General features: G+C 50.6%; 1 protein-coding gene and 1 pseudogene across 1 annotated transcript; one reads left to right on the top strand and one right to left on the bottom strand.

Annotated features, from left to right (window-relative positions):
- Positions 1-3,301: 3,301 nt before the first annotated feature.
- Positions 3,302-22,520, bottom strand: LOC142072637 (uncharacterized). The gene is made up of 7 exons (XM_075130126.1): positions 22,223-22,520; positions 17,630-17,763; positions 7,203-7,357; positions 6,144-6,658; positions 5,763-5,863; positions 5,094-5,225; positions 3,302-4,343 (listed from the first exon to the last, which is right to left on the bottom strand). The coding sequence occupies exons 4-7, from the start codon at positions 6,649-6,651 to the stop codon at positions 4,134-4,136; spliced, it is 951 nt and encodes a 316-aa protein (XP_074986227.1). The 5' UTR covers positions 6,652-6,658; positions 7,203-7,357; positions 17,630-17,763; positions 22,223-22,520; the 3' UTR covers positions 3,302-4,133.
- On the top strand, positions 13,589-14,900 carry LOC125638270 (olfactory receptor 5J3-like; annotated as a pseudogene).
- Positions 22,521-22,874: the final 354 nt, after the last annotated feature.

The raw sequence follows: 22,874 nt of genomic DNA, 5'->3' as shown, positions 1-22,874 counted from the left end.
GGACGAGAAGTTGGATATGAGTCAACAGTGTGCCCTTGTTGCCAAGAAGGCCAATGGCATTTTGGGATGTATAAGTAGGGGCATTGCCAGCAGATCGAGGGACGTCATCGTTCCCCTCTATTCGACATTGGTGAGGCCTCATCTGGAGTACTGTGTCCAGTTTTGGGCCCCACACTACAAGAAGGATGTGGAAAAATTGGAAAGAGTCCAGCGGAGGGCAGCAAAAATGATTAGGGGTCTGGAACACATGACTTATGAGGAGAGGCTGAGGGAACTGGGGATGTTTAGTCTGCAGAAGAGAAGAACGAGGGGGGATTTGATAGCTGCTTTCAACTACCTGAAAGGGGGTTCCAAAGAGGATGGCTCTAGACTGTTCTCAGTGATAGCAGATGACAGAACAAGGAGTAATGGTCTCAAGTTGCAGTGGGGGAGATTTAGGTTGGATATTAGGAAAAACTTTTTCACTAGGAGGGTGGTGAAACACTGGAATGCGTTACCTAGGGAGGTGGTGGAATCTCCTTCCCTAGAAGTTTAAGGTCAGGCTTGACAAAGCCCTGCCTGGGATGATTTAGTCGGGGATCGGTCCTGCTTTGAGCAGGGGGTTGGACTAGATGACCTCCTGAGGTCCCTTCCAACCCTGATATTCTATGATTCTAGCCAAAGGCTTTCTGAAAGTCCAAGTAAATTCTATCAACTGGATCACCTTTGTTCACATGCTTGTTGACACCCTCAGAGAATTCTAGTAGATTGGTGAGACTTGATTTCCCTTTTCAAAAGCTGTGATGACTCTTCCCCAACATATCGTGTTCATCCATGTGTCTGATCATTCTGTTCTTTACTATCGTTTCAGTCAAATTGCCTGGTACTGAAGTTAGGCTTATGGGCCTGTAAGTTCCAGGATCGCCTCTGGAACCATTTAAAAAAATTGGCTTTAAATGAGCTATCTGCCAGTCATGTTGTACAGAGACTGATTTAACTGATAGGTTCCATACCACAGTTAATAGTTCTGCAGTTTCACATCTGAAGTCCTTCAGAACTCTTGGGTGAATGCCATCTGGTCCTGGTGACTTCTTATTGATTTGTTGCACAACCACCTGTATAGACACCTCAATCTTGGACAGTTCCTCAGATTTGTCACCTAAAAAGAATGGCTCAGGTGTGGGAATCTCCCTAACATCCTCTGCAATGAAGACTGATGCAAAAAATTCATTTAGCTTCTTCTCAGTGACCTGGTCTTCCTTGAGTGCTCCTTTAGCACCTCGATTGTCCAGTGACCTCACTGATTGTTTGGCAGGCTTCCAGCTTCTGATGTACTTTTAAAAAATGCTGTAATTTTTTTGTGTCATTTGCTAGTTCCTCTTCATTTTTGGCCTGCCTAATTATACTTTTACACTTGGCTTGCAATGCTCCTTTACATTTTCCTCAGTAGGATGTGACTTCCAATTTTTAAAAGATGTCTTCCTTTGTCTCTGCCTCTTTTACTCTGTTGTTTAGTCCTGGTGGCACTTTTTTGGTCCTTGTCACAGAGGAAGAGTGTCCCATCCCCTTTTGGGGCAGGGTGAGGGTTATTTCCCCGTGGCTGAGTCTGTGAGACCGCCCTTTGTCTCTGACAAGCGTGGCCTAGGGGCAAAAGTCAATATAGCTGCCTTCTCTCAGGTCTGTGTTGCCCAATGGCCTGAATCAACTGAGGCTTCCCTCTCCCTCAGGCCTGCTTGGCCTACTGACCAGAGTCAATATAACTGCCCTCTCCCCCATGGCTGTGTGGCCTAATGGCCAGAGTCAATATGGCTGCATGGTCTAGTGGCCAGTCGGAGAAGTGGGCTGCCACTTATGGGTGGGTGGCGGCCGGGATAGGGGGACCCGGGCCCTCCCTGCTCCAGCAGTCCCAGCTCAGGGCCCTGGCAGTGGCAAGTGTGCTTACCACTGGGTCAGCGGGGCATCCGTCCGAAACATGGTGACACCGCCCCTGCACAATGACTAATCCCCCTGAGCCACTTCCTACCCTGTCCCTGGTGCGGTGGTCTGGGTGTCGCCAGGGTCTCTGGGCCCCTCAGCCTGTGCAATTCTCAGCAGCTCTGTCTCTTCTTGGGCATCTGCAGGAGCTTGGGCATTCATCGCCACCTGCAGCCTCAGCAGTTCCTGGGCGGAGTCTGCAACATGCATCCTCCTTCCTTGGCGGTCAGTCCTGAATGAGCTGGACTGCTCCCTTTTATGCCTGGTCTAGCTGGAGCATGCCCAGCAGGGCCAAAAGAGCATGGCCTCCTCAGCCCAAAGGGTGGAGTTAACCCTTGCAGTACCAGTGCGGGGCAAGCGTACCCCATCACAGTCCTCTTACCTTTTTTTCTTTTTATTTGGGGTGGACATGTAGTTTGAGCCTCTATTATGTTTTTAAAAAGTTTCCATGCAGATTGCAGGTTTTTATGTGTGTGTTTCAAACTAGGAAGAGCACCTCCAGCCTCTGATGAGGGGGGGAGGGGCGGATGGAGAAATCTAATTGGAAAGTTAATGTGTAGAACTGGTTGACAAAATTTTGACTAAACTATTTTCTGTTGAAAAACACCAGTCAGTCTAAACTGCAATGTTTCTTGGAAACATTGGTTTGACAAACTTTTTTGTCATATGTGACTCAAAGGTGGATGTTCCCATTCTGTCACCATTCCTGCTGCTTTTTGAAAAATGCCCCCTGAGGCCACATTTAATTCAGGTATCATTTTATGTGTCTGTTTTATAAAAAGGAACTGCTAATCTTGAATGACATTCATACCATCTATCTTTGAATGCCCTCCCAAGCTTTCCTTCTGCACCGACATGAGCAAGGTCTCCTGTCAAGGTTCCTTCCCCACTCTGAACTCTAGGGTACAGATGTGGGGACCTGCATGAAAGACCCCCTAAGCTTATTCCTACCAGCTTAGGTTAAAAACTTCCCCAAGGTACAAACTTTGCCTTGTCCTTGAACCCTATGCTGCCACCACCAAGCGTTTTAAACAAAGAACAGGGAAAGATCCCACTTGGAGATGTCTTCCCCCCAAATATCCCCCCAAGCCCTACACCCCCTTTCCTGGGGAAGCCTTGATAAAAATCCTCACCAATGTGTACAGGTGAACACAGACCCAAATCCTTGGATCTTAAGAACAATGAAAAATCAATCCAGTTCTTAAGAGAATTTTAAAGAAAAGGTAAAAGAATCACCTCTGTAAAATCAGGATGGTAAATACCTTTCAGGGTAATTAGATTCAAAACATAGAGAATCCCTCTAGGCAAAACCTTAAGTTACAAAAAGACACAAAAACAGGAATATACATTCCATTCAGCACAGCTTATTTACCAGCCATTAAACAAAAGGAAATCTAACGCATTTCTAGCTAGATTACTTACTAACTTAACAGGAGTTGGAAGGCTTGCATTTCTGATCTGTTCCCAGCAAAAGCATCACACAGACAGACAGAACGCTTTGTCCTCCCCAGCCTCCCCACTCCAGATTTGAAAGTATCTTGTCCTCTCATTGGTCATTTTGGGTCAGGTGCCAACGAGGTTACCTTAGCTTCTTAACCCTTTAGAGGTGAAAGGGTTTTGCCTCTGGCCAGGAGGGATTTTATAGCACTGTAAACAGAAAGGTGGTTACCCTTCCCATTATACAAATGACACTCCATATTTCTCTCTATGAGCAGTGATCTCTGGTGAGATGCTAATGCCGACAGTAACGCTCTTTATTCCCTGTGTTTACAGGTGAGGGGAAACTGCTGGGGAAAGTTGCCTCTGATCAGAGGAGACCCTCTTAGCCCAGAGAGCGCAGACCACGGCCCTCGAGGAAAAGGGGGCAGGGAGACTCAGTGCTGGGAGGGGGCAACACAGGGTAACAACCCCAAAAAGGGTCATTGTGCTCTGGGAGTGGGCGCCTGTTAATGGTGGCATCTAATACTGAGAACCACCCCCCACTGAAGTCAGGATCTGACCCTAGCTACCCAACTGGTGACATCCTACAAGCTTTGTGTCCCTCCCCTGTGGTCCCTGCTCCTGCCCCTGCCCTCATGATGGGTTTTGTCCCTCCACGTGTCTCAATAGCTCCATTCCTGACCCCTCACCAATTGGCAGCCCCGTGAGTGGGCCACCCCCGTTTGGGCCCCGAAGGGGCCTCAGGGCCTGTTATGGGAGCTGGTGTCTTCCTCCTCCTCCAGAAAGCCAGGGAGCTCCTCCTCCTCGCCTGGCCACTGGCCTCTTCCCTGCCAGCGGGGACAGAGAGGTCGCTCTCCTCTTGAGCAAGTCGGCCGCTGCTCCCCACTGGCTCTGGAGCCACCTGCCCGGCCTTCCTCCTCAGCATCTGCTTCAGCCGCTGCATCCTGGGACTGAGTGGGGAGCAGCCATGAGTCTGGGCTCAAGGCAGCTGCTCATTAACAGGCCGGCCTGATCCCCTGCCCACCTCCCCTCCGCTGAGGCAATTCCTCCTCACCGCACACCCCACCCCAGGGCATGGGGGCTGCCGTCCACACCTACTGGCAGCAGCTCACAGCACAGGCTTCTCCCAACGCTCCCCCTCACCACTGGGGCCCTGTGACACCGGGGGAGTCTCATCCTTTCAGAGCAGTGGGGCTCTCCGTTAGTTTGGACAAGCAGCTCCCTCTACCCCTCCAGGCCCCGCTCCCTCCCCGGCCAGGGAAAGAGCAGCACCTGGATAGTCCCCAGCGAAAGTTTACAAGGTGCGAATCCCAGGAGGCAGGAGTTGCCCTGAGTTCCCACTGATTGGGGGTGGGGGTGTTCAGCATGTGGCAGGTTCTGCCCTCTCCAAAGACTCTCGACATGGGGAACAATCTCCGACAAGGGAAGGGCTGGGCCCCCCATTCCTCCCATCCATCAAACTTCCTCCTTCCTTCCCCCTTTCCCACCCAATTCCTCCCTCCCCTCAGCCTCAGCTGCCCCTCTGGCCTCACAATTCCCCCACTGCCAGCTCCCCATCAGTGTCAGAATTTCCCCCTTCCCTGTTCCCCAGCCTGCAGCCCCAGGAAGCCCTGTCCTCTGCTCCCCCCTCCGGCCCCACTAACTTGTCCTGCCATGTCTGGCTCCCTCGCCCCAGGGGCCGGGCACGGGGTCCCACTCACCGCAATGCTCTCCATGAGGGCCGCTTTGGAGAATTGGGGCTCCAGGGTGTCCCACCTCTGCCTCTGTGCCGAGTAGCACAGACTTGAGACAGCATGGAGGAAGCGGAGCTGTTTGGCCCTGTCCTGCACCCACTAGGAGTGGGGTGGGGGGGAGAGAGAGAGAGACGGTTAGGTAGGGACCACCCCGCCCCACCTAAACCAGCTCCAGGGCTCAGGATCTCCATGGGGTTGGACAGGGAAAGCCGCCCCTCTTCCCAAAACCACAGTGTCGCCCTGCACAGAAAGAAAAGGAGTACTTGTGGCACCTTAGAGACTAACCAATTTATTTGAGCATGAGCTTTCGTGAGCTCACGAAAGCTCATGCTCAAATAAATTGGTTAGTCTCTAAGGTGCCACAAGTACTCCTTTTCTTTTTGCGAATACAGACTAACACGGCTGTTCCTCTGAAACCTGCACAGAAAGGGGTTGTAACTGGGACTGTGTCTGCGGGGAGCGGACACCTTGGCCTGTGTGGGACAAACGCCCCCACTTTGGGGTGCAGGATAACAGGGGAGAAGTGCCCCCCATTGGGGGTGATGGATTCTCTGGTACTAGACCCCACTGTGTGGGTGGGGATGGAACAAGGGGCAGGACAGTCTCGGTGGCTGCACAGCTGTGGGAGTTTTGTACCTCAGCTCTGCCCCGGAGGTGCTGCTGGATGACCCTGTTGGTGGCTTGTTCAGGGGACACATCCTCCTCCTCCACCTCCTCCAGCTGGGCACTGGGGGTCTCTGCACCGGGGAGGGAAGGAGAAAAGATCATTTATGCTGCTGCGGGGGGGATGCAGTGGAGAGAAAAGGCTCCATGTTCCTCCTCCTCTGTAAGGAGCCCCATGGCATTGAGGGCCCCACCCTGCCTCTCCCAGAGATGCCCTCAGCTCCAGGGCCCTGTGGGAGTCAGCCCCCACAAACAAAGTAATCAGGGGAGGCTGGAGCTCCCCCGACTCTGCCCAGAAGCCCGCGAGCCCCCAACCGCCCTGTCCTCCTCCCGTTCCCCTGGGTCTCCCCTCACCTGCACAGTGGGAGCCTTCAGCCTCAGGGCTGTCAGACCCCACAGAGGGGCTGCTGGCCCTTTGGGAGTAGGCAGAGCAGCTGGTGTTCGTGCCAGAGTCGCCCAGCTCCTGCTCTGGGCCGGCTGGGGGCTGCTCAGTGGCCAGGCTGGTGGGTGGCTCCTGCTGGGCCCTGGGGTGCGGCTCCTGGCTCCTCTGCTTCCTGTGAAGGAAGCCCCAGAGCCGTCTTGCCTGGCTCCCGCCCGCTCCTGGGTCCCTCCAGCATAGCATCACCCTGGGCCACCTCCGTTTGGGCCCCGAAGGGGCCTCAGGGCCTGTTATGGGAGCTGGTGTCTTCCTCCTCCTCCAGAAAGCCAGGGAGCTCCTCCTCCTCGCCTGGCCACTGGCCTCTTCCCTGCCAGCGGGGACAGAGAGGTCGCTCTCCTCTTGAGCAAGTCGGCCGCTGCTCCCCACTGGCTCTGGAGCCACCTGCCCAGCCTTCCTCCTCAGCATCCGCTTCAGCCGCTGCATCCTGGGACTGAGTGGGGAGCAGCCATGAGTCTGGGCTCAAGGCAGCTGCTCATTAACAGGCCGGCCTGATCCCCTGCCCACCTCCCCTCCGCTGAGGCAATTCTTCCTCACCGCACACCCCACCCCAGGGCATGGGGGCTGCCGTCCACACCCACTGGCAGCAGCTCACAGCACAGGCTGCTCCCAACGCTCCCCCTCACCACTGGGGCCCTGTGACACCGGGGGAGTCTCATCCTTTCAGAGCAGTGGGGCTCTCCGTTAGTTTGGACAAGCAGCTCCCTCTACCCCTCCAGGCCCCGCTCCCTCCCCGGCCAGGGAAAGAGCAGCACCTGGATAGTCCCCAGCGAAAGTTTACAAGGTGCGAATCCCAGGAGGCAGGAGTTGCCCTGAGTTCCCACTGATTGGGGGTGGGGGTGTTCAGCATGTGGCAGGTTCTGCCCTCTCCAAAGACTCTCGACATGGGGAACAATCTCCGACAAGGGAAGGGCTGGGAGCCCTGTTGCTGAGCCATTCCCCCCACACTGGGGATGGCTCTGGAGAACTCCACTCACTTGCTCTAGATGGGATGGAGCTGGATGGCGGATGCTCACTGATGGTCCATGATTTGCCCTCCTCCTCAATCTCCCACCCCCAGGTGGGATGGAAAGGGTGCTGCACAATGCCCTGCCAGCAGAGCAGGGGGTAGAAGCCAGGAGATCGAAAGTGGCTGTGAAAACAAGATGATGTTTTATTGCCAGGGGATGGATAAACCCAGGCTAGCAGCCGGGGCTTCACAACACTGACCTACGGCCAGCAGCACACCTCCATCTCCAGGTCTCCTTGTACCTCACGCACATTCCTGAAGCGTGATGACCCACGGGCTCTAGGGGAGTGTCCCCAGCCCCACTGATGGAAACAGAGGCCTGGGCAGGAGAAGCCACTGCCTCAGGGTCACACTGGGAGTCAGAGATAGAGCCGGGGTTGGAGCCCAGGAGTCCTTTGTCCAGGTTCCCACACTAACCACTAGAGGATCACTCCCTTCCAGTGCTGGGACGTGCCAGCGGTCCTTGATTCCCAGGCTCCTTGGCTCTGAGTGTGACCTGTTGTAGTGACTGAGGCAGGGGGTTGGGAGTCAGGACTCCTGGCTTTCATTGGTGGTTTTCCTATTGACCTAAGGGACCTTGGGCCAGCCATTCCCCTGCTCTATGTTTCAGTCCCCAGCAATAAAATACTTACCCATTATTGTAAATTGCTGTGAGATTTACCCAGAAAGAGCCACTCTGTAAGTGCTATGCAGCATTGGACCATCAAAGATCAGATCCAAATTCCTGCCCTGGAATGGGTTACCTAGGGAGGTGGTGGAATCTCCATCCTTAGAGATTTTTAAGGCCCAGCTTGACAAAGCCCTGGCTGGGATGTTTTAGTTGCGGTTGGTCCTGACAAAATTGCCTCTGGAGGCCTTTTCCAACCCTAACTTTCTATGATTCTATGATCCTAGAGTGAGGAGTGTTTGGATCCTGGCTTTCAGTTCAGCCCAGTACAGGGAGAGGAGCTCAGCCTTGAGTTTGGATAGAGGAGGATCAGCCCTTTCTGGGTTGGGAGATGAACTAAGAGGCCCTTTCATCCCTAGTGGGGTGGGAAAAAATTGATTATTTTTAAAAAAATATTAACTGGATTTGTAATTAAATTAACAATAGGCTTGTTTATTAAAAATCATCTACTTAAAATGAATGATGTGATAGCTAAGCCCCTGGAACCAAAGTTAGCTGAAATGCTAACCCAGCTCTGGACAGCAGTAGCTTCCTTGAAAGGTGCAGAAAATATTTTCTTCATTTCAGTTTATTCAAATAGTTCAGTTCACTTGACTAGTTCGTTGAAATTGAAGAAAGCCTTTGGGAGTTCACTAAACAGGCAACCTTGTTTTCCTCCCTCAATCTATGGATAATCTATGGATCTACTAGTTCATAAATCAGGAAACACGTGGCGACCAGAATGTATCATTTCAATTCACTAACCACACATCACATTTCCTTTGTTTAAGAAATCAGTTAGTTTTAAATGAAAAACATTTTTGATACAACTCTTTTCTTATGCTTCTTTTTCTAGCTCTGACATGACCTTGCTGCGTGACCAAAGAGAGATCACTTCCTTTCTCTTTACCTCTGTGTCATGGGGATGGAGAAAATTCTCTAAATCCTAGCAGGAGACAGATTTGAGCATGTCAGGAGTTTCAAAGCCCTTGTGCTCAGAAGGACAATGGGTGACTGTTGTTTGGGGCAAGAATCCCGACGGATTTACTACCTCTCCCCCATTCAAAGCCAATACCACATCTCTGTGTTTGCAATCATGAGTTAGAAATTCTCAGTGCCTCTCTGTCTCTGGCTGAATATTTCAACAAACTCCGGACCCAGGTGCTTAGGCAACGACTTCCAACAGTTCAGTGGTTTGACTTCCTCTGAAAATTGGCAGCAAACGTGGACTTCTTCATATATTTATTCAATTTAAATTAGTTTAATAGGTTATAGCAACTATAGGCCTTAACATAGCTTGTCATAGTTTCAAACGTTATCCCTGATAGGTTTGGTTTTTAAAACAAATAAAACTGGTTTTAAATTTACATGTAGAAATCCAATTCAAATGCTTAAAAATGCCTTTTTGGGATTTTTTGGTTTTGAAACAGCCATTGATTGGTATTCACGTTGATTTTAGAAGAACTACGTCATCTGAGAGACTCATCAACTGCTCGTATTCTATGAAAGGAGAGGAGGCAGCAAAATTCATCGTATCGATAATTTGTTGTGAATTATTTGCTCAGTCTGAAAAGAGATGAACTAGAGTTTTCGGACACTTGTTTATATAGGTCCAGCTCAGAGGTTGTGGGAGGGGCAGGAATGCTGTCTCTCTCCCTGAACCAGTAGCAATTGCACGGGATGATGCACAAAACCTACATTTTACTGCCAAATCGTCTCAGCCATTCATTCCTCTTCTGCGCTTCCCGTTTTAAAAGTTTCAAATCTACAAAACCTTCCCCTTGACAGTCACTGCCCAGGAGTTGCTGCAGGCAGAGGAACCTGAGCGGTAACACTGTGACCTCAGTGGTAACTCGGCCACCTGTCGCTCACTGACTCCACTAACGCTGAGCGTAGACCCTGACCCTGCGGCCTGCCTTGGGCATCGCTTCCACTGAAACCTGCAGGCTTATTTGCTGACTTATGCAAATCGCCCATGGAGAGTCAGCACTGACTGGCTGAATTAACTCCCAAGTCACAACGCCCTTCAGCTTCCAGCACCAATGTAAGGGGCACAGAGTGGAAATCAGGCTTTTCTGGCGGTGTTGTTTTCCAACTGTCACTAAAATCAAGGAGGTTCTTCCCACTGATGCCTAGAAATTCCCTGAAATGTTGGAATCAATTGGACGAAGTCCCAAAAATTATTGTGTTACAGACAGACAAAGAAATGCCGTTGAATTGAGCCTTAGGCCTCACTGCACTCAGCCAAGAGTGCCTGAGTCTCCTCCCTATTAACTCAGCAATAACCCCCCACTTGGCCGATCAGTGTGGAGACTCTCAGGCCTGGAGGCCGAGCATTCTCAACTAGTCACCACAGGGGATCACTATAGTGGAGATCACCATCAGCGCACAATTCCAGCCCCACCTCTTTGTGAGGGTCTCCTACAATGACAGCTGGAGCACAGCCCCACCCTCCCCAGGAAGAAGAGCAGCAGAGAAAAGAGAAGAAGAGACAAGAGGGAAGGAGGAAGAGAGAAGCAAAAAGGGACAAATTTCAAATGACCCCAGCGAGTCTCAGATTCATAAATTCCAAGCCCAGATGGAACCTCTCTGCTCTGACTTTCTGTTTCACATCGGCCATAGAACGTCCCTCAAAATAATTCCCACAGAAATTAGAGCGGATTTTTTTAGAAAAACACCTAATTTTGATTTTAAAACAAGCCAGTTGTGGAGGATCCAGCACAACCCTTGGTGAATTGCTCCAAACCCTGGCATTAAAAATGCTCTTCTTATTTCCAGTGTAAATTGGTCTAGCTTCAGCCATTGTGTGCTCATAACCTTTATCTGCTAAAGTGAAGAGCCCATTAGTAAATATTTGTTCTCTTAGGCTCACGCTTAACCTCTTTGATTGAGCTCCTGTAGTCTGTCAGCACAAGGCATGTGTTCTAATCCTTTCATCGTTCATGTGGCTCTTCTGTGGACCCTCTCCAACTGATCAGCATCTGTCTCAAATTGTGGACACCAGAAATGGACACAATATTCCAGGAGTGGCTGCACCAGTGCCCAGTACGGAGAGATATAGAACCTCTCTGCTTCTACCTGAGAAGCTTCTCTGTATGGCTCCAAGGGTCGAATTTGCCCCTTTGGCCACAGCGTCCCACTGGGAACTCATGGTCAGCTGATTATCCCCCATGACCCCAAGTCTTTTTCAGGGTCACAGCTTCCCAGGATAGAGTCCCCCATCTTGTACATAGAGCCTGTATTTTTTCTTACCTTCTACACAGATGATGATTTCTTTCAACAAAATCCACAGGGAAATGCAAAAACTCCCAAAGAATCTCCTCCACCCCAATCCGCTCCTGGTCCTGACCGAGAGACCGGGAGATGGAGGCTTGCTGCAGCAAGGCTACAGGGGTCTCTGAGGTTCCCCCTGCCCCGTATCCCTGTCCTGCCGGGCTGTTGTCAAGGGAGCTCTGTGAGGTCACAGCCGCCTCATCATCTTTGCCCAATAGGCTGAGTTCCTGCCAAAGGCCTGTGTGAAGTCACTGCCACACTCACCTTTCCCTTGCAGGCCTGATGTCTGCCCCTGGCCAGCCTGGCTGGATGTTTGAGCTGCACCCTGGATCACCTCACTTCCTCCTTATTGATTCTGGGGAGCAAGCAGGCCACCCAGTAAAACAGCAGAGTCTGTTCCTCACCCCACCCCGAGTTTTTCATAGAGGCATCGGTTGTGAAACAATTCGATCTCCTAATCCGGCCTCTATTTCACGGGCTATGAAAAATTTCATACACTTACCACCATATTAAGCCCAATTGCTTGAAATTCACTAAAAGGCACCTTCCAGAACAGGGCCATCCCTAGCTATTCTGGGGTCCTACACAGCCCCCGCCATGGGTGGGTGTGGCGGGGGCCCCAGGCCTCCACAGGGGCGGGAGGGGGCTGGCTTGGGGGGCAGGCTGGGGCCGGGTCGCTTCACTTCCCACTGCTGGTGAGCTCAGGCCCGGCCCTGCTGCAGTCCTCACGGATGTGGGGGCGGGGCTGCGGCAGAGCAGGGCAGGGGCTTTGGGGAAGGGGTGGAGTGGGGGCGGGGCTGGGGCGGAGCAGGGGTAGGGGCCATGGGGAAGAGGCAGGGCAGGGGCTGGAGCTGCGTAGGGCACCAGGAAATTTGGTGCCCTACACAGCTGCGTACTTTGCGTATGACTAGGGACGGCCCTTCTTCCAGAATGACAACCAGTTGTGATGTGAGGACAGCAGGAAACAGAGAATCCACCTCTTCCCTAGGTTTGCACTCCCAGTTCTCCTGAAAGACCATTGAGAATTCATGCAGCCTGAGAAACTTCCCAGAATAAGCTACCAGGCGTGGGGGGAAATGAAGGAAACCAACCAAAGCCTGAGCTAGGCTGGAGAGCATTGATCCAAGTGGTGTTTGAACCCCTCCGCCCCCACCTGCCTGCCTGCAGTGAAGTGGACAGAGGGGCACTGATTTCCATTTGTGAACTTGCTAAAGACCGTGGGCTTCAGCACAAGCGATACAGCCCATTCTCCAACCTCTTGGAAAAACAGCCAAGTTGGCTTTTCAGAAACCTTTCCCCCCAGTGCTCTGCGTCCACTTGGGATTGTGCCCAGCAGAGGCTGGTGGAGGGGAGGGGAAGGTAGAGGAGGCTTTGCAAGTGTCATTTGCACAACACCACAGACACACACACAACAATGCAGGGCATGTTACCCAGGACAGTAAATTATTTGGCCATAACTTACAAAGTCCTCAGTGTTGAAAGTACAATTTATCCAGAAAGCAAAGGGAGGGAGGGGAGGGAGAGTTGCAGTAACCAGCCTGGATACTGTACATCCCCCTCGCCAGGCACATCCCCCTCACCAGGGTTTTCACTGACTTTTCCTAGCAATGGGGGTGGAAGGGCCCTCATGTAGTCAAGTCAGGGTCCCTGTGCTGGGGCAAGACCAAGTAACACACCAAGTAAACATCCCAATGGGTGTTTCTCCAGCCTGTTCTGAAACACCTCCAATGCTGAGGATTCCACATGTTGAACTGTCTAGCTGAAGTTCCTCATGCTCCCTTTCTCCTTTATGGAGTATGGGCATTCGGAGTATGGGCCAGTCTTACTGGTTTGATAACATCTCCCAGTTGCTCCATTTCAAAACCAAAATACCTCAGACTTCAGCCAAAATATACCAGTGCCAAAGTATTTTGGATCTGGGGATTTGTTCCTGAAAGCTCTAAAATTTCCAAGGGGGTAGGTGGGAATTTTGACCAGCTCTACATAAAAGGTCTCTATTAACAGTGAGGGTAATTAACCCTTGGAATGATTTTCCAAGGGTTGTGGTGGATACTTAGTTCATGGACAATTTTTGCATTCAAGATTGGATGATTTTTTAAAAGATATGCTCTAGTTTACAATGAAAAATACAGGGAAAAAATGATGACCTGTGTTATATAAGCAATTAGATGAGATTGAGATTGAGGGGTTTGAATTTGTTGTCTGCAAACACCTTGGGGTCCACAGACTATATCTAAGGGGTCCTCAAAAGGTTGTTGTTACCATAGAATGCTAGTTTTTGACCTGTGGTCCGTGGACTCCCAAAATTTTTGATTGGTCCACAAATGAAAAAAACCCCACTGGACTAGATAATCAAAATGGTTCCTTTGGGCTTTCGAATCTCTGACTACATTAAATGTCCGTTGTTTAGGCATCTCTTAAGAGAGAACGTGAGTCTCCACTGGATGTCAGATTTATTTTTGTGGTACCCATTGCTTCTATCCCCTCCTCTGTCTCTTCTCTGGCATAGAGTACAGTGACAGGAGAAATGGCTCCCGGGAACTGCCCCACAGTGACTGGCTTCATTTTCCGGGCAATAACAGAAAGTCCAAAGCTGCAAAAACATCCTCTTTGTGTTCTTCTTTGCCATTTATTTCTGCACCCTGGTGGGGAATGTCGGGATGATTGTGCTGATTAGGGTTGACTCCCAACTCCACAGCTCCATGCACTTTTTCCTCAGCAATTTGTCACTCTTAGATGTTGTCTCCTCCGCTGTGATTGCCCCCAAGGCGATGGTCAGTTCCTAGTGATGAGTAAAGACATTTCTTTCCCTGTGGGTGTGGTTCAGTTTTTCCTCTTCTCCTTCTGTGCCAACAATGAGCTTTGCCTCCTGGCTGTGATGGCCTACGATTGCTTTGTGGCCATCTGCAACTCATGGCTTTATAATGTCATCATGTCCAAGAGAGTCTGCCTCCAGCCATTGGCTGGCTCTTACCTGTGCCCCTGTGTCAATGCCACTGTGCATAGGTGTACTGTATTCAGTCTGTCCTTCGGTCACTCCAGTGTCCTCGATCATGTCTTCTGCGATATTCGCCCACTCCAAGAAATCTCCTGCTCTGACTTTCGCATCAATAAGCTAGTGCATTTCACCTTTGCAGCCATAGAAACGATAGGCACCATTCTCATCATCCTCATCTCCTACATTTACATCATCTTTGCCATCCTGAGGATCTGCTCCACTGCAGGAAGGCACAAAGCCTTCTCCACCTGCGCCTCCCACCTGCCTGTCGCTTCCATCTTATATGGGACCCTGATCTTTACATATTTACGACCCTCGTCTGGCAGCTCAGTGGACTCAGAGAAAACGGTGTTCTATACCCTTGCGATCCCGACACTGAACGCCCTGATCTACAGCCTGAGGAACAAGGAGGTGAAGGACACCCTGAGGAGGATAATATACCAAAAAACTATTTCTCGCTGTATGTAACCATGGGGACTGGTTTTTACTGATCAGTACTGGAGTGCAAATATGAGCTAGTTCTCACTCATTAAGTCAATGTGCAGAATTTTCTGTCATCATGGAATTTACAGGAGAAAACAAGAAGGAAATGGAACTTGAGCCAGATAATGAGGAAAGGTGCCATTTCCTTTGAAAACCAATATCCAGTAACAGTTTGACAGCTTCTCCTTTATGCATTGATATGTGATTTCTGCAATATAGGCACCTCCCCCTGTTTGTTCCACTGCCTTTTGAACTATATTGGTTAATTCAGCAGATGATATAAAGAGGAGGTATTCGGACTGTAACTGTTTTTGTTTGCCACTGCTCTTATCTCAGTTCCCACAGCCACCATATGAAATCACTGTACAATAAAATAAAGGGAGGTGTACATGGAGAGGTGTTTTTATAGATAGATAGACAGAGAGATGGTCATGTATGGGGACAGATAGATAGAAACACGTGATTATACACACACATGAGAAAGGAAGGATGGTCCGGAAGTTATCACACTCACCTAAGACTTGAGGGGGTCTGAGTTTAAACTCCTCCTCCACAGTAGACTTCCTTTGTGACCTTGAGCAAATCACTTAGGGCTAGATTTTCTTAAAGGAACTTCAGTTCCTAATTCCCATTGAAATAAATGGGATTTAGCTGCCTAAATACCTTTAATAATCCTGGGTTTAGTCTCCCTTTGCCTCTGTTTGTCACTTGTAATATGATGGTAAGAGCACCTTTAAACCCTCTCTGATTGGTCCATGCTTATAGGCCTATCCAGTGATGAGCTGCCAAAATCTTAACAACCGGTTCCCTCCTCACCCCACAAGGGGGTCGTTGCCCATCCTCGCCCCCCGGGACCCCCGCCCCATCCACCCCTCCCCTGTCCCCTGACTGCCCCCAGAACCGGGCAGGAGGGTCTTGTGGGCCACTGTAGTGGGTGCCCACCCCACCCCGAAGAGCCAGAGGGACCTGCCGGGGGGTGAGGTGCGGAGTCCCGGTGGGGCTTACTTGAGGCGGCTCCCAGGAAGCATCCGGTAGGTCCCTCTGGCTCCTAGGGGCGGGGTAGCGTAGCTGGAGGGGAGCAGGGGGAGCGGCTGCTCCCCCCACTGATCACATCAAAAGTGGCGCCTTAGGCGCCGACTCCCTGGGTGCTCCAGGGCTGGAGCACCCATGGGAAGAATTTGGTGGGTGCAGAGCACCCACTGGCAGCTCACCTTACCTCCACTCCACCTCCGCCCCTGAACACGCCGCCCCGCTCTGCTTCTCCAGCTCTTACCCCGGCTTCCCGCGAATCAGCTGTTCATGCGGGAAGCCGGGGAGGGCTGAGAAGCAGGCGGCAGCTTTGCGCTCAGGCCCAGGGAGGCGGAGGCGAGCTGGGGTGGGGAAAGTTTCCCCTGTACGCCCCCCGGGTTACCTGCTGCAGCGCGGGCGGCCCTCCTCGCAACCCCCCTCCCGCCCCAGCTCACCTCGGCTCCGCCTCCTCGGGCCTGAGTGCGAAGCCGCTGCCTGCTTCTCAACCCACCCCGGCTTCCCGCGCCAACAGCTGATTCGCGGGAAGCCAGGGTGGGAGGTGGAGAAGCAGAGCGGGGCGGCGCGTTCAAGGGAGGAGGCGGAGGTGGAGCGGAGATGAGCTGGGGCGGAACAGGGAGATGCTGGTGGGTGCTCTGCACCCACCAAACTTTCCCCTTGGGTGCTCCAGCCCAGGAGCACCCATGGAGTCGGTGCCTAAGGCGCCACTTTTGGCCGGTTGTTAAATTTAGAAGCCCTTTTGGAACCGGTTGTTCCTCGCAGAACAACCGGTTCTAAAAGGGCTTCTAAATTTAACAGCTGGTTCCAGAGAACTGGTGCGAACTGGCTCCAGCTCACCACTGGTCCTATCACAACTGCTAAATCTGGCTGTTAATCAAAGCTGTTACATAACAAGTCTTATGGTCTGTTTAGTATTATGGTCTGTTTACTATTATGGTCTGCAAAAAGAAAGGAGGACTTGTGGCACCTTAGAGACTAACCAATTTATCTGAGCATAAGCTTTCGTGAGCTACAGCTCACTTCATCGGATGCAGCTCACGAAAGCTTATGCGCTAATAAATTGGTTAGTCTCTAAGGTGCCACAAGTCCTCCTTTTCTTTTTGCGGACACAGACTAACACGGCTGCTACTCTGAAACCTGTTATTATGGTTTGGTGACCCTCACCTAGTTTTGGACTGAGCCTGCCTGCCTGACCCCTCCCTGCAGTGCTGGAGTGACTTTTACTTGGCCCCAGTCTACATTTGTCTGCCTGCCAACCTAGGCTGACCTGAAACTGCTATCTCCTACCCGATTACCAAACTATTCAACTGTAAACAATTACCTCATCCTTTTCAATAGGTATCCAATCGTTAATTTATGCCTCTTAATGTTAAAATCCCGTTTTTTTTTTTAACCTATTTAGTTAATTTTATTGTAGTTCTTCCCCTATTTTCGGTTAATGGCAGCAAAGGCCCGTCTTCAGTGCTGTGCTGAGGAAACAGAATAGAGCAGCCTCCCAGACTCTTGCAGGAACGCAGGATTGTGCCCACTTGTGCATTTATTAGGATTTGGTACAGGCCCGTTTTAAACGTCCCAAGCAATAGGCCTTCCACCGTTTCCCAGAGAGCGCTCGCTGAGGACATTAAGAGCTATGTTAAATTGTTCTGCAGCATCCAGCCAAAGCATGATGGCTTATGACAACACAGCTGTTAGATTGCATTGTCTAGCTCTCAAGGGTAGGAGCCACGAAGCAGGTGCTGAAGCTGTCTGATTCCAGGTGGTGAGTTCCTGTTTGGGGCTCGCTAAACTGACATAGGGGCGTCAGTGCAGCTTGGATATAGGCGCCTATCTCTGAGAAAGGGGGCAGGGCTTTCACACATGCCTGTTGTTGGCCTCTCTCCCATTGCCGAGGGAGCAGCAGCGCTGGCTTTTGTGGACGGCCTTCTTAGGCACTTCTCTCTGCTCATGCACAGGGAGCTTAGGGGCCCACCTGAGCTTTGTGGATCATGGTGTGTTCCTGGGATTTTTCTAGGCGCTGTGACACTCAGCATTGCAACGCCTCAGTCCCTTGCTGCGTTCCACCCATAGGCGCCGACTCTGTGGATGGTCCAGGGCTGGAGCACCCTTGGGAAAAAAATGGTAGGTGCTTAGCACTCACTGGCAGCCCATCAGTTCCTCTCTCTCCTCCCATGCCTGCTGGCAGGCCCCACCAATCAGCACCTCCCACCTGCCACAGATCAGCTGTTTTGCGGCATGCAGGAGGCGCGGGGGGGGGGGGTGGGAGGAGCGAGGGGGGTGTGTGCTCGAGTTAGGGGGAGGAGCAGGGACAGGAAGAGGTGGGGTGGGGGCTTGGGGAAGGGGTGGGGCGGGGCGTTGAGCACCCCCCAGCAAAGAAGAAAGTCGGCGCAGGTGGTCCCACCCAAAGTACTTTACAAAAAGGAAGTAGCATCATTATCACCATTTTATAGCTGGGGAAATTGACCAGGCAGTGTGACTTGCTGCAGGGATTAGGCCAAGGAGGCAGGTCTGATTCCCAGACTTGTGCCCAGCCCAGTAGACCTTAGTTGCTATCAATGCTCGTGCTACGCTTTGCACCATTACCTGGGAATTCTGCCGTGGGAAATGCCAGGTATTAATTATTACTACTCTTTGGGTGTCACTGTTTCCACTCACGGTTCCTATCCCGCAGCCCTGCGCCTTTGCTGATGGACAATCGTGTCTTGCTCCTTTGACATTTCGACACTGGGGGGACATGGCTTTCTAATTTCATCAGAAAAACAAAACAGTTCAAAGCTGTTCCTTTTTGTTTCCTTTCCCCCCAGGTCTCGTCCTCCTCTTGATTTGCTGGTAAAACACAGGTGGCTTAGATAAGTGTGAGGGGCTTTAAACTATGTACTTCAGACAATACAATGAGGAGAATAATAGAGCCTGTGAAAGAAGATGTCTACTTTATCTGAGACGTGTTTTAAAAGGGCTGGGTGTGTGGTGGGAGCTGGACTAGCCATAGTCTGCTGTAGAGAATCACATTTCCTTTCAATGCCCCAGGATGAAAAGGTGATGCTGGCTAATTTGAACCTGGTCATTCAGATCCCACTTCAAAACGCAGAGTCAATTAAGCTCTGTTCTCCCCCCCAGCTGTGGGCCTGGGTTTGTTGTTGCTAATCAGGACACAGGGAAATTGCTTTCACCAGAAAACTTGCACGTTCTTTGCTGGCAGCAAAACACTGCTCAGATCTGGCCTGATGGAAGAGGTTTTTATGTCAGCTGGAGATAAGTGCGGAAAGGAGGGAGGGATAGCTCAGTGGTTTGAGCATTGGCCTGCTAAACCCAGGCTTGTGACTTCAATCCTTGAGGGGGCCATTTAGGGATGTGGGGCAAAAATTGGGGATTGGTCCTGCTTTGAGCAGGGGGTTGGACTAGATGACCTCCTGAGGTCCCTTCCAACCCTGATATACTATGATTCTAATGCCTCTCAGAAGAGAGCAGTTTAGCACAGCTCCTGTGGGCTAGGGAGGGACAGGCAGATTAGTGACAGAGTAGGAGGGGCCTAGCTACAGTGGTGCATCCCATTCCCTGGGACATGTGTTAACAAGCAGGATTCTCTCTCTGAGGAAGCCACACGTGGGCATGGGTTTTTGTGGTGGGGAGGATGACGTTCCAGAGAGGCATATTTGAAATCTTTATAAAACAGAGACTACAGAACGGGTCCCAAATGCTGTAGCGGCTCCATTGTATACTCTAGCCCTAGAGGCCATTATTGCAGAGCACAGCAATATTTCTTTCTGTAAGGGCTCCTAACTTGTGATCTCTGATTTACGGGGGAAGCTTCCCATTTTTTCCATGTACACATTCTGGAGGGATGAACTACTCTAGTTTGCATTCTTCTAATGCCTTTAATTTCGCCCGTGAATTCTACCTCCCCACCACTCCGCTGTAAGTATCATTATCCCCTTTTTAATAAGGGGAAACTGAGGCACAAAACCACATGATCAGCCCAAGAATACCCAGGAGGCGAGTTGCAGAGCTGTAACCAGGGTGGGGCGAGCAGGGCAACCGTCCAGGGTGCCAAGCCGTGGGGGCGGAAAGATGGGGAGGAAAAATGACGAAAAAAATGGTACAGGTGCAAATATGCTTGCTTGCTTGCCCCGAGCGCTAAAATGCCTAGTTACGGCTCTGCTCCTCTGAGCCACCTCTCACTACTTCTCCTCTGCGCTTGGCGCTCCCACTCTCCGCTGAACCAGGGCGATTTCCCTGGGGCTATCGGTGGGAACTCATCCCTGGGAGCACATGGGGGCTGGGGGAAGTTGGACTGTGACCCAGGTGTTGGGAGCTGGGACAGGAAGTTCCCTACACTATTTCAGCCTCATATAAGGCAGCACCAGCCTTATATGAGAAGCTGGGGTTGAAATTTTCTGTTATATCAACACTAAAATCTCCAGTCAGCAGAAAATTATTTTTCTTAAGTTCCTTCCATCCCTGTTTCCTAAATGAAGCCCAGAAGAATTAAGTTACTTGTCTGAGGAGATCTGGCGATGGAACTCAGGAGTACCGACTCTCACGCCTCTGCTCTACCCCACTCCTCTCCCAGAGGCAAGAGAAAAGCCAAAAGTCCCAACTCCTAGCCCTGCCCCATTGTAACTAACTAGACTTTACTCCCAGAGGGCAGGCTAGCACCAGGGAGTTCTGACTTTAAGACTGCTCTGTCCACTAGACTCCACTCACCTCACAGAGGTGAGATCAGAACCCAGGAGTTCTGAGCTTTAGCCATGGCGTCATGCTGGCTCCCCATATTTATCTACAGGGAGAATTTAGGCCAAAATGAGTGTGACTGTCTGAACCGCTATGGTCACTTTTATAAAACTATGATAAAACTTGTACAATGTATGCCTTATGAAACTCATTTGAAAACTCATAATTTGCTCATCATTATTGTCCCGGTAAAATGTCTGTGGCAACATTGTATGTAAACTTCTAAGAGTCCACTCTATGATATTATTAAGCCATGTTCCAAGTCTGGAGAGCAGTCACAAACCAGTTTGCCAGAGACAAAAAGCTAGCAGATGCTTCAGCCAGCTATCAACAAAATCAAATGGACCATCACCTGGTTAAGTGGCCATTCTTTGGCAGGAAAGAGGTTGTGGGCAAAAATCTACATCCTGACAAAGAAACAGCTGGGCGTTCCCATCCACACAGACTTTCTGTCTCCTGAACCTCAGCTGGAGATGATTATCAAAGAAGAGAAAGAGCTATAAGAAGGGAAAGCAGATGCCCCAAATTATTCCTCCCTTTCTCTCTACCCAGGGCATCTACAACACCTGTAGATAGGGCCCTATCAAACTCATGGCCATGAAAAACATGTCAGACTGTGAAATCTGGTCTCCTCCAGTGAAATCTGTTTTTTTGGGGGTGTGCTTTTACCCTATAGTATACAGATTTCATGGGGGAAACCAGTGTTTCTCAAATTGGGGGTCCTGACCCAAAAGGTGGTCCGGGGTGGGGAGCAAGGTTATTTTAGGGCTGTCACGGTATTGCCACCCTTACTTCTGTGCTGCCTTCAGGGCTGGGCGGCAGGAGAGCGGCAGCTGTTGGCCAGGCATCCCGCTCTGAAGACAGCGCCCCGCCAGCAGCAGCGCAGAACTAAGGGTGGCAAAACCATACCATGCCACCCTCACTTCTGCGCTGCTGCCTTCAGAGCTGGGCGGTCGGAGAGTGGCGGCTGCTGACTGAGGGCCCAGCTCTGCAGGAAGAAGTGCAGACGGAAGGGGGGGCAATACCAGACCAGGCCATCCTGACTTCTGCACTGCTGCTGGCAGCCGCTCTGCCTTCAGACCTGGGATCCCGACCAGCAGCCGCTGCTGTCCAGGTGCCCAGCTCTGAAGGCAGGGCCGCCACCAGCAGCTGCACAGAAGTAAGGGCAGCAGGACCGCAACCCCCCCTACAATAACCTTGTGACCCCTCCCCACAACTCCTTTCTGGGTCAGGACCCCTACATTTACACCACCGTGAAATTGCAGATTTAAATAGCCGAAATCATGATATTTTTGATTTTTAAAATCCTATGACTGTGAAATTGACCAAAATGGACCGGGAAGTCAGTAGGGCCCTACCTGTAGAACAAAAGAAACAGCTTTGCACTGGGGGAGGGATCCTGACTGAAAGCCATTCAGCCAGGAAGACGGCTAAAACGTGCTGAGAGAGACTTTGCTTTGAATTCACATAGCTGGTTAAGATAGGTATTAGTTGCATTTTACTCTTATTTTCTTGTAACCAATTCTGACTCTTTCATACTCACTTAAAAGTTATCTTCTGTAGTTAAAAAAACTTGTGTTATCTAAACCACTGTGTTTGGATTGAAGTGTTTGGGAAACTCCGTTTGGGGATAATAGGATTTGTGCCTATCATTTCCTATTAATAAAATGATGGACTTTATACGAGCTTGTGTTGTCCAGGAGAGGGCTGGGCAATACAAGACGTACATCACTGGGGGCAAGTCTGGGACTACGAATTTGCTGGTGGTGTTCTGCAGTGTAATTAAAGAGTGGCTGGCTATTGCATTCAGACAATATAACTAGGAGTAACTTACATGCTGGAGGCTGTGTCTGAGCAGACCAGGAGCGGTAGCTCAGTGAAGCAGTGTAAAAGGCACCCCAGGCTGGAGAATTGAGGGAACACAGCTGTTTATCAGTCCAGGTTGTACCCTGAGAAATGTAACAATGGGGAAAAAGTTTCTCCCCTCAACTGGTTTCGCCAGCAGATGCTCCTTCAGTCATAGAATATCAAGGTTGGAAGGGACCTCAGGAGGTCATCTAGTCCAACCCTCTGCTCAAAGCAGGACCAATCCCCAATTTTTGCTCCAGATCCCTAAGTGGCCCCCTCAAGGATTGAACTCACAACTTTGGGTTTAGCAGGCCAATGCTCAAACCACTGAGCTCTTCCCTGATCTAAATACTATGTAAACATAAGTTTAAAATCACTGGGCTGGATTCTGCTCTTAGTGACCATGGCGTAAATCTAGAATGACCTCACTTATGTGAATGGAGTCAGGGTTGGATTCTGCTCTCAGCCACAGTGGTTTATATCCACAATAATCCTTTTGGGTTTACTGGGGTCACTCTGCATTTATTCTAGTATGAGAACAGAATCGGGTCCTTTGAATTACTGTGTTTATATGTGAGAAACCCACTGTTAAGGATTGAGAGTAACTCAATAGCAGCCTGGATTAAAAATATAGTTCA

This window comes from Caretta caretta, chromosome 6 (assembly GCF_965140235.1).
Source record: "Caretta caretta isolate rCarCar2 chromosome 6, rCarCar1.hap1, whole genome shotgun sequence".
Lineage (NCBI taxonomy): Eukaryota > Metazoa > Chordata > Testudines > Cheloniidae > Caretta > Caretta caretta.
This window is presented reverse-complemented; position numbering and strand designations above follow the sequence as displayed.